Source organism: Euphorbia lathyris, chromosome 2 (assembly GCF_963576675.1).
Source record: "Euphorbia lathyris chromosome 2, ddEupLath1.1, whole genome shotgun sequence".
Lineage (NCBI taxonomy): Eukaryota > Viridiplantae > Streptophyta > Magnoliopsida > Malpighiales > Euphorbiaceae > Euphorbia > Euphorbia lathyris.
Genome location: NC_088911.1, coordinates 54473944 through 54485100, shown reverse-complemented (window position 1 = coordinate 54485100; position 11157 = coordinate 54473944). Strand labels below are relative to the sequence as shown.

Sequence of the window (11157 nt, the reverse complement as noted above, 5' to 3'; positions counted from 1 at the left end):
CATGACCGTCTCTCAATCCAAATGGTGATCTCCAACTGCTGATTTTTATAATGTATGATTTCTGATGATGTTTCAAATCTTTAACAATATAGATTTCATCAATCTTCTTGTCATTGTACTTTTTTAACTTTATTTCTTTTTAATAACATTTGGATCGGATTTAGTTATGTGTTTCAGATGGTATTAGCTTAGTTGGATATTAAGTGCTAGTTTCCTGGTAGGGAATTTGACAAAAGACGAATACTGTGTGTTGAACAAGGATTAAATTAGCATTTCATGAAATAGAGAATTAGGAGGAAAGTAAGTAGCTAAAATAGCAACAACACCATTGGCTTTATAGGACAAAAGATAAGTCTTATGCATGCATCCATTCCTGGTTACCTAACAGCTCTTTCAATAGAGAACTTTCTTCAGCTTGGTCAAAACGACATGGAAATGACTACATATATATATATTATAAATCACCTAAATCTCAGCCTATGCTCCCCTCCTCTAATTCTTATCTCCTAAACTCATAACTACACTATTAGTTAGCAGAAAAGGCCAAGGCAGTGAGTGCTATAATGTCCTCTTCTTCCTTTGGGATACAGTGGAGAGAAGCTTTGAAACCCCTTCCGTCCACATATCATGTTCTCTTTGGTTCCTGCACTCAAATTCTACAATCCCTCTTGCTGATGTTTTCAACCCAAAGTATCTACGCTCATCTCCCCCATCCAACAGGTGTCTTCCTGGCCATGCTGCCATGTCCCTGCATACATCTGTCACCACATCTGCACTTGCAATTACACTTAACTCTGTCAAAACCCCATTTCACTTTCATATTTTTATGTTCAAAATCAAAGAAAGACTCACTCTTTTTCTTTTTGGTTATAGTCCCTGCAACATGTTTGCTCTTCATCTTCAGCATCACCTGACCTGATCGGTGGATGTAAACAGACACAATTTTCCAGTGCAAATCACCTGCAAAATCAGATTGACATTCATTATATTATATTGATAAATACAAAGAAAATGCACAAGAAAGAACAAGCGAGGGTTAAGATATGCCTTTGCGGGTGCGTTTTAGAAGATCACTGCCTCTGGCTAGGAATTCAAGGTTACAGGCACCGAGAAAGTTGTCTGCACAGGCAAGCTCCCCGCTGTAATTGTTGTTAGGATTAGCATTAATTCCTGCACCGCAGATTCCCATACCCTTCTCTGTTGGTATCACAGCCGCCACGTTTAGAACATCTTTCAATGCTCTCGCCTTCAATGTTGCTGCCCCACGAAGAGCTGCATTACATGAAATGAAAACAAATTCAATTTAGGATTCAAGAGTTCGAAAGCTAGCTGCAGACAAGTCTTAATTACCGGTTGCAGCTGCTGCAGTAAGAGTGGTGATATCATCGTGGGATTTAACATTGACAGCAGAGCTAACTACTGAAGCAAGATGGTCACGCTCAGCCCCCATAGCCTCTGCAGCCTCCACACACTGAGCAGCCACTAAAGTCGCTGCCGAAGCAACAGCCATATCAGTCTTGGCCAGCTGCTCGTTTCCTCCTGATGAAGAAGAAGAAGCCGTGGCCGCTGCTATAGCAGCTACGCTTGCAGCCACTGCAGCTACTGAAACAGCAGCATGAAGTTGTGCGTTATGGGCTCTGGTTTCTTCTTTCTTCTTCTCTTTTCTCTCCTTCAACCATCTTCCAACAGTCTTCGTCCCACCACCGGCAGCTGTGGCTCCGCCTCCGTTACCGGCGCTGGCGCGACCGGTATTGAATAGGGAGTTTATGGTGTTGCGTGAATGCAAAAACTGCATAACAATGCAATGATTCATCAGAAAAAAAATGAAACAAAAGTACAAAGCGGGGTTTTGGGAAAGTTTGAAACTTTTTTTTATAGTTTTGAGCAAGTTAACAATGTTCATTTCTATAGCTACGAAGGGTAAGAGATGGAAGGAAGAGAGTGATGAAAACGAGGGGGTTGGCCAGAAAATGCAATCTTTAAGCACGCAAATTGAATTAAAAGAGTGCCCTGCCCATACCATACTGATAGTTTTTCGAGTTTTAAGTGAGCCAGGGGAATTAGAGTGTGCATGTGGTATTAGCTGGAAGGGGAAATGATTTACCAAGGAGTCAATCAAATTGCAGTTTTCTTCAAATGACCAAGACAACCAAATATTACTTAATAGACATGACTACACTATTTCTTGCTCGATACTCGCCCTGTTTATTAAATTACTCTTTCACCATTATTTTCTTTCCAAAATCCATTATTTCCAAAATTTTGTTTATTTTCAAAACCTAAGTGGCACAGCAAGAGGTGTTTTGATTAAATTCAAATCTACATCATTTTAAATAAGTTTTTTGGGTTAATTATATAGTTAGTCACTTTGAATTCAAAATGGTCACCGAACTTCATTTTGTTTCGATAAAATATTTGAACTTTCATTTTATTCCAAGTAAGGGATGTTTGTTTCAACTTTTCGGAAAAGCGTTTAGCGTTTCACTCCAAACCGAAAAAACTATAGCGTTTGATTAGATTTATATAACCGCAGCATTAAGCATTTTATCTGTATTGTTTTAGAGTTTTTCATGAACAACTGTTTTGTAGTTATTTGTTATTGACAAAATTATATTTTTTATTATTAATTCTATTTCTATAACATAACTAATGAAAGAACAAGAATTTTGTTGAGTTGAATAATTTTTTTTAATATTACTTTTATTAATTTATGTAATACATTTTTTATTTTATAATTTATTTATTAATTAATTTAAAACATGTGCGTAATCAGCTATCCGCGAGCAATGGCAAACAGCTGAACCAAGCAGACCTAATTGTGAGATGAATAGACCAATCGTTGGTTGGCGCAGTGGTAGCATGGGGCTGCGCTTGGTAGGGCGGTCTCAGGATCGATCCCCCACAACGGCGATTGGGAGGGGTTTAAATACCGTAATCCTTGGACCCGCCCTGAATCCGGATTAGTCGGCCAATGTGGTTCGAAGTACCGGATGGTTTAACCAAAAAAAAATTGTGAGATGAATAGACATGAACACATGCTTTCAAAGTCATTTAAAGTAGTATAATGCATTGATTTTATAGATGTTAACTAATGTAAGTAACATGTTTAATTTGGAATAGATTGAGTTAGGAATCTTCAAAATCCGGGAAGGAAAGGGTTCTTCTCTTAGGATTACTTTTGAACCTAATGCTTGGGTGAACACAGTTAATATAACCGAATTATCTTTTAACCAAGTCTTACTCTAAATATATTTGTAGAACGAGCATCATTGAGACGAAAATCCTTGAAATAAAGAATGAACACCATTAAACTTTTTTTTTTTTCTTTTTTGAAAGAGAACAGCATTAAACTTAGTTGACAAGACATTTCAAAAAAAAAAAAAAAGTTTCATTGGAAGAAGACAAAAGTTTCTCCCTTGATGAATAATAAAGTTAAAGAAAGATGAAGTGGCAGTGGCAGGCAGATGAAGGAAGCAAACAGAAGCGTTAAAAAGAAGGAAGAGATTGTTACCTTAATGACATCATCAAACTCTTCAGAAGGAGAAATGGGAGGACTATCTGATTCTGTCAAGTTTAGAGGTCCACTACTGTGTGAGAGCCTACCTGAAGCCAGCGGTGACACTTCCTGCAAAATCAATTTAACCCATGAAATGAAATGAAATAAAAATCAAAATTAATTAGTAGGTAATGAACTCACGGATTGAGACATAATACGTTCGAGAAGAAGCTGGGAAGTAGCAGAAGAGGCGAAAGAGAAGTGGAGGTTGGGATTATGATCGAAATGGTCAGTTTCAGAGGCGATATCTTCGAGAATAGAAGAAGTAGTGCAGGAAGATGTAGATTTATTAGAAGAGAGAGTTTTGGAAACTTCAAGAGCAGAAACACTCCATGACCTTGACAGGAATTCCATCGGAAGTTTAGGGCTCTCAGGTAGCTGCATTATATTAATGGCCGAGGAAACAGAGGTACGCTCTAATCTTCGAGGGGTTAAGAGAGGGATATCTTCCATCATGAGCGTTTTAAGAAGAAGAAGAAGAAGAGCTGGGGAACCGAGCAGCGGGGAGGGGATAGCATAGGGGTGGCTTTATAGACAGAGGGCAGGGCACAGAGGGGGAAACAATGCCATTGGCTGGGATTGCTCTTTTTTCCAATGGACCCCACCTTTTATGCCAGGTACATAGCCGTCTTAAGCCGTCGCCGTAAATTTATTTCTATTCAATTATCTTCAAAGTTTTGCTCTACTTTTTAGATAGAAACTCCTTTCTAGTCACGGTGCACACAGTTTAGTGTCCATTAACCAAAATTATTAAGGAATCATATTTTAGTTAATTTATTATTTCGGTCTGTTAATTTATATTTCGGTTTGTTAATTATTATTCTCTCTGTTCAATTATATAGGTCATTCTAGTAAATCAGTAGTTTTTTTTCCTAAATATAAGTCATTTTAGGATTCCAATAACTTTTAGTTTAGTTTTTAGATCCAAATATTAAAATTTTTGTATTGGTACATGTGTTTTTTAATATTCCAATGCTTATTCTCCAATAGTGACATGAGAGATAATTTTTTAGTTAACCAATATATTTCTTGAGCCTTGGCGCAACGGTAAACGTTGTTGTCGTGTGACCAAGAGGTCACGGGTTCGAGTCTTAGGAGCGGCCTCTTGCCAAATAAATTGGCAAGGGAAGGCTTGCCCCAGTACACCCTTGTGGTGGGACCCCTCCTCGGACCCTCGCTCAGCGGGGACCGCATGACTTATATAATGGAATGGAGGGAGTAATGATTTTTCATAGCCAATATCATTTTAAATTTATAATTATTCACTTTAAAATAAATACATAATTAATTAAATAAAAATATTGAAATTCAGATTTAATTAACAAAATAGACAAAATAAATAAATTTTAAGTTATTTTACTATTTTTAATTTAAAAATTAAATATATATATATATATATATTTACATATTAATAATTAAATTTCTACGTATATTTATATTAGTTATATATATATATATATTGTTTATTTTTCGATTTCGGTTAACTATCATTTTTTGAATGATTTTTTAGTTCGGTTTCGGTTTCGGAAATCATTTTTTTCGATTTCCGGTTAGTTTTGTACAACCCTATTTTTAGTAATAATTTATTAGTAATTTAGTACATTTTATGTAGGGTAAATTATAAAAATGGATCAAATGGGAGGCTCATTTACATATTTAATCTATTTACTCAACCTACTACATATCTAGATTGATTTTGTGTGACTTTTCCATAATACCCTCAATATTTACGCGCGTCTGTCTCCCTCCTGTCTGACTTCGCAGATTCGATCTTATGCGAAGCCTGCGAAGCTAATGTTTGAGTTTACTTGATGAATTTAATCAGCATATGTGAAGCCTGCGAAGCTAATGTTTGGGTTTAGTTGATGAATTTAATTAGCATATGCGAAGCCTGGATGTGTTTTGAAGCTAGTTCATGAAGTGGTATATAACAAAAAAATGTCAAACAACAACGGATTCTAACATTAAAATCATAACATTATCAAAATTTACAACAAGATTGCCACGATAAACTCCTAACAAATCGCTTCATAATACATAGGCTCATATTCACTACTAATGGATGGATGTGTCTCACAGTACAAAACAAGATTGCCACAATAAACTCCTAACAAATCACTTCATTATACATAGGCTCTCATTCACCAGCGATGGATGGATGTCTCACGATACATAGGCTCTTATTAACCACTGAGGGATGGACGTGTCCCACGGTGTAAACTCCTATTCACCACTGATTGTTGGAAGTCCATGCCTTTTGGAATGGATGTCTCTCATGGCACCCTAGCACGCCGGCTTCTAGGAATGAATATTATGTATTCAACCACCTTCAGAAAAATTTAATCGTGTTAGTCAGAAAAAAGGAAGATTTGGCTTCGCGAAACGATGATTCGCTAAGTATGCGAACATAAATGTGCAAGGAAGAGGGTGATTTTACTTAGCGAAACAATGATTTCACGACATCTGCGAGGAGGAATGTCACGCTCTGACTTCGCGAAATGATGATTTCGCGGAGTCTGCGAGGAGAAATGTGACGCTCTAACTTCGCGAAACAATGATTTCACGGAGTTTGCGAGAGAAATTTATCGAATTACCTCACAAACTTCGCGTAATCATCGTTTCGCGAAGTGAAATCGAGAAATTTCTCCCCACAGACCTCGTGAAAACCGCATATGTTAAGTGGATTTATGGAAAAAATGCAGAAAAAACAGTATATACTTACATTTTTTTAAGAAACCAATATGATAAACTGGGAAAAACGATGAAAATAACGTAGAATCACCATTTCTTCGATGGTCACAAGAAGAAAGAAACCAAGAAACGAGCAGAAAATGGAAGAAGAAGAACCATGGCTTCGTTTTCTAAGATTAGAAAGTTACAGAATCAAGAGATGAAGAGAGGAAGAAGATAAATACATTGTGATTTGGAGAAATGGTGCAGATTTCGTGCAATTTAAAGGAAGATATGAAGATCAAAAGTCTTGAAATCATTAATGGAGGAGCTGCCACCCGTCTCGCGCAACCAAAGAGAAGAGGGGAGAGACCGTTCGCGTTTGGGGAAGTGGGAAGGTTAGGGGTATTATGGGAAAGTCACACAAAATCAGTCTAGATATATAGTAGGTTGAGTAAATGGGTTAAATATGTAAATGGGTCTCCCATTTGACCTAGTTTTGTAATTTTTCCTTTTATGTACTACACTAACTAGTTAATCCAACAGTGTAATCCATTTCATTGAAAACAAACTAAACAATTCTTAGTTAAAACTATAATAAATAGATTATTCTATGGCTAAATTTGGACCTAACTGCTAATTTAGTCTTAATGTATGAAACAGTCTAAATTTAACTTTAATTTTATCACAACGTTATCGAAAATTTGAAAAAATTGGTTTTACTGTTATTTAACTGTCAAATCGGACCTTCCAAACATCAATTACGTCTAAAATATTTAATGTGTCACTACCACAATCATAAAAAAAACTTGTTAAAATGCTAACAACTAAATCTGACACATACAAGTTAATTATAATAAAAAAAATTCAAGGGATAAGTACAAAAAAAAATGCCTGTGGTATACGCGTTTTGCGAACTCGAACCTGTGGTATTTTTTTTTGCAAACAGAGATCTGTGTTACAAACCGTTAGGAAACAGAGGCTAAATTGACTAACGGTGTTAAAATTCAAAGAGAAAAGAGTTAATTTGGTCCTTGTATTTATTTATTTTATAAATTAACCCCCCTAATTATCTAATTATCACAAATAAACCCCAAAATCAAAAATAAAAATAAAAAATACCTTCTTCTTCTTCTTCTTCTTCTTCTTCTTCTTCTTCTTCTTCTTCTTCTTCTTCTTCTTCTTCTATTTTTAAGTTCCGAAATCTGGAAATTCCAGATTTCTGGAAATTTCCAGAAATCTGGAATTTCCAGATTTCCGATTTGATGAGATGCAGATCTGACCCTGTCAAAATGGCTGCTCTTGCTAACAAATTCTAGGAACCACATCTTCTTAACGATGGAGATGAGCAAGACAAAGTAGTTGAACAGAGTACTAATGCCGTAGAAGAAGAAGAAGAGAGGCAAGTTGAGGAAGAAGAAATGGAGTGTATCAGTAAGGAAAAGTGGGTTCCCTGTGATACTGTTGAAGAGTGTCAAATTCAAGAAGCTCAAGTTATTCCAGAGACTGAAGATATCCATGAAAGAAACACCGACATTGAAGAAACTCAAAATGAAAATTGAAGAGAATGCAATCGAAGAAATTGTAGAAGAAAGCAATTTGACTGATAGTTCAGTGAATTTACAGTTACAATTAGAGTCCGTAGAACCAATTTCAGAAGAAAATGGAGTAACAGAGCAGGAATTAGAAGACCATGAATCCAAATCAGAAGCAGAAAAAGAATCAGCAATGGAAGAATCAGAGGAGCATATAGAGGCAACATAGAATAACTGCGGCGAGGAAGACGAAGAAGAACAAGAGACATTGACATTGACCCATGAAAGATCTGAATCCGAAGAAAACCTAAAACCCGAAGACGGTCAAGAAGGAATCAAGTCAAGAAGAAGAAGAAATTAATGGAAGAAGAAGAAGAAGTTAATGGAAGAAGAAGAAGAAGAAGGTATTTTTTATTTTTATTTTTGATTTTGGGATTTATTTGTGATAATTAGATAATTAGGGGGGTTAATTTATAAAATAAATAAATATAAGGACCAAATTAACTCTTTTCTCTTTGAATTTTAACACCGTTAGTCAATTTAGCCTCTGTTTGCTAACGGTTTGTAACATAGACCTCTGTTTGTAAAAAAAAAATACCACAGGTTCGAGTTCGCAAAACGTGTATACCACAGACATTTTTTTTGTACTTATCCCAAATTTCAATGTGTCTAAAATATATACTGTGTTACTAATTTAGTTACAAATAATAAATAAAAAATATATGAAACTATTCAAGTTTATCGATAAACTGGTTTGGAAGTTCCAATATGAAAGTTAAATCCTAGTCAAAGAGCTTTTTCAAAATTTCGGTAAAATTGATCTTGTTTTGGAAATGTTATAATTAAATTTGTATCATTCTATACGTTAAGACTAAATTTGCATTTCTTCAAAAACATTCGAGTCACATTTAATCCTTACCTCATTATTCTTATATGTTTAACTATTAAATCACTTAACAACGATTTAGATGGGGTTTGAGAGAGAGACGCCATTCCTTCACTCTTCCTTCTTTCTCCCAAACCCAGCTCTCTTCCTAAAAAAAAAAAAAAATCATTGCCCCACTCGTTCATTTTCTCTTTTTTTTTTCTTTATTTACTTTCACTCTAGCCTTCTAACTGAATCTACTAGAACTATGTTTTAGGGTTATTTTTAACTTCACATTTGCATTTTCTTTGATTATAGCTTCAGCTGGTTTAAAATCTATTATCTTGTCGTATTTCTTTTTCCGTCATATCTTTCAGTTATACTTCTTTAAGTTTTATTAGTAAGAACGGAAAAGTTCATTTTATTCGTAGATCTATAGATTTGTGTGGTTGCAAAAAAAAAGGAATGTCCGGAAAAGCCTAAATGATGAAGAATGGATTGCAGCGGCTTTTCAACGGGATTTGACAGACGAGAAGTGTATGATTTATATTCTCTTTGTGTTAGTTTTACCTTTTATGGTTTTTATTGCTCTTTATAGTCTTTTTTCCATTTATGGATCTTGTAATGGCTTTGGCCTGTATGGTTGTGAGGTTTAAATCCTCCTAATTTCGTGTTATATTTGTACTTTTTCATCTAATGAAATGATATATGGCATTTTATAAAAAAAACTATTAAATAACTCTGATTACCATATTTGTGGGAGAAATTCTACTAGGTTCACAATTCAATACATTTTATCAATGAAAAATTAATGATGATGATATCATACAATTTATCATAATACATGTGAATTAATATGACATCCCCTTCTCAACAGTTTTTTATGGAGCCACTAGACAAATTAAATGAGATCTCAAGGTTATGCACATTCTTATATGTATTTGACGTCATGATTTGCGGAATCATAGGTGTTACCATTACAGCTGATTTTAATTGACACCAAGCTATCACCATTGATTAACTGTCATGTGGATCTCTATCCTTATTTAGGACACACCCTGATTCTCATATAAATCCAAAGTACACAGTACACTAAAATGTACTAAATTCATTCCCTCTTCTCACCAAAACTGTACATACTACTTAATAATCTTTTTCATCACTGACTTATACATCGGAGCGGGATCGTTGATGTCTGGCCCCTCCTTGCTCATTTTTTTTATCTTATTTCAGGCACTAAAGAGTCCCATCAAGCGCAACTCACATTATATCAGGTGAGGTGAGTGTGATCCGCAAGATTTACACCATTACTTAGTTAAGCGGCTTCATGATTCCACCACCCTCTGACGTTACTTCGATGTCAGCTCCGCCATCAAGGAATGGAGTCCCAGTGGATGAGAATGACAACCCGCTAAAACCTCTTCAGGTCACTCTAGAGTTTGACCAACAAATAGAAGCATGTTTGTGTTGGTCCCGTGTAATGTAATAGGATTAGTTCCAAGGGGGGGGTTAGGAACTAATATAACTTTTTCGCTTAATTATGCTGACTTAATTTAATTCTTTAAATAACTTCACTCAGTTTTGGTCAGCAAGGCTGAGCGTGATGTAAGACAGCTTTAGTCAGAGGCTGACTAGAACTGTTTCACTTGTGAGTTGGGAAGTAACGCTTAAGTTAGTTTCCAACTCAGCACTCTGATTACTCAGCGTCGGCTTTTATAAATTATATGCTGAGTAGATTAAGCAAGCAACACAAACATATATATATATATATATATATATATATATATATATATATATATATATATATCAAGAGAAGGGTTAGAGATTACTCAGCAGTCTTATCCTGGTTCGGCCTCACCGCCTACGTCTAGTCCCCAAAATCCTTCCGGGCTTTTTCAATCCACTACTGAGCTCTTTAAAGGTAGAGCACAAACCGTTCACAAAGCAATTGAGTATGCAAAAGTACCGTCCTCTATTCGTCTACTCAACCCTACTGAGCGTTATGACCGAACACTCAGATTTTCTCTACCGCTGAGTACTAAAACCGAGTACTCAGCACCACTCTCTCAATCTTTACAATTGATACAAATTTGTTCTTTTTAGATGAAGAACACTTTAGATGAATACAAATTCACTCTAGACTTTTACACAGAGATTGGATTTGGGTGTAAGAACTTGCTTTTTCTAATCAGACAGCTTCTCTTTTGGATTTTCACTCTTGTGAAGATTTTCTTTTCTATCTGTACTTGCTTTTTCTTTTTGTGATTTGGCAAAGGATCCAAGTGATGAACTTGTCCTTTTATAGTAAAATCTGAAGCTTCAATCATTTGAATTCGGACATATCCGTTGAATTCAAACGATCTTCTTGCGTCATTCATTGGTCAGCATTCAGATTTGCCAGTTTCATCTTCTTGCGCCAGGTTTGTCTTCTAGCAAAACGCCAGTTGATCTACGCGTCTCGAAAAGGTCTCTTGGCGCAATTCTGAGGCTTCTGAATTGGTGCAGACCTTTGTCTGGCTTTGTCTTCTAGT

The 11157-nt window shown here is 35.7% G+C and overlaps 1 protein-coding gene across 1 annotated transcript; it reads right to left on the bottom strand.

Annotated features, from left to right (window-relative positions):
- Nucleotides 1-335: 335 nt before the first annotated feature.
- Nucleotides 336-4054, bottom strand: LOC136218255 (VAN3-binding protein). The gene is made up of 6 exons (XM_066005048.1): nt 3698-4054; nt 3512-3625; nt 1351-1789; nt 1048-1272; nt 853-960; nt 336-770 (listed from the first exon to the last, which is right to left on the bottom strand). Exons 1-6 carry the CDS (start codon nt 4010-4012, stop codon nt 559-561), a joined length of 1413 nt encoding a protein of 470 aa, XP_065861120.1. The 5' UTR covers nt 4013-4054; the 3' UTR covers nt 336-558.
- Between the last annotated feature and the right edge of the window lie 7103 nt (nt 4055-11157).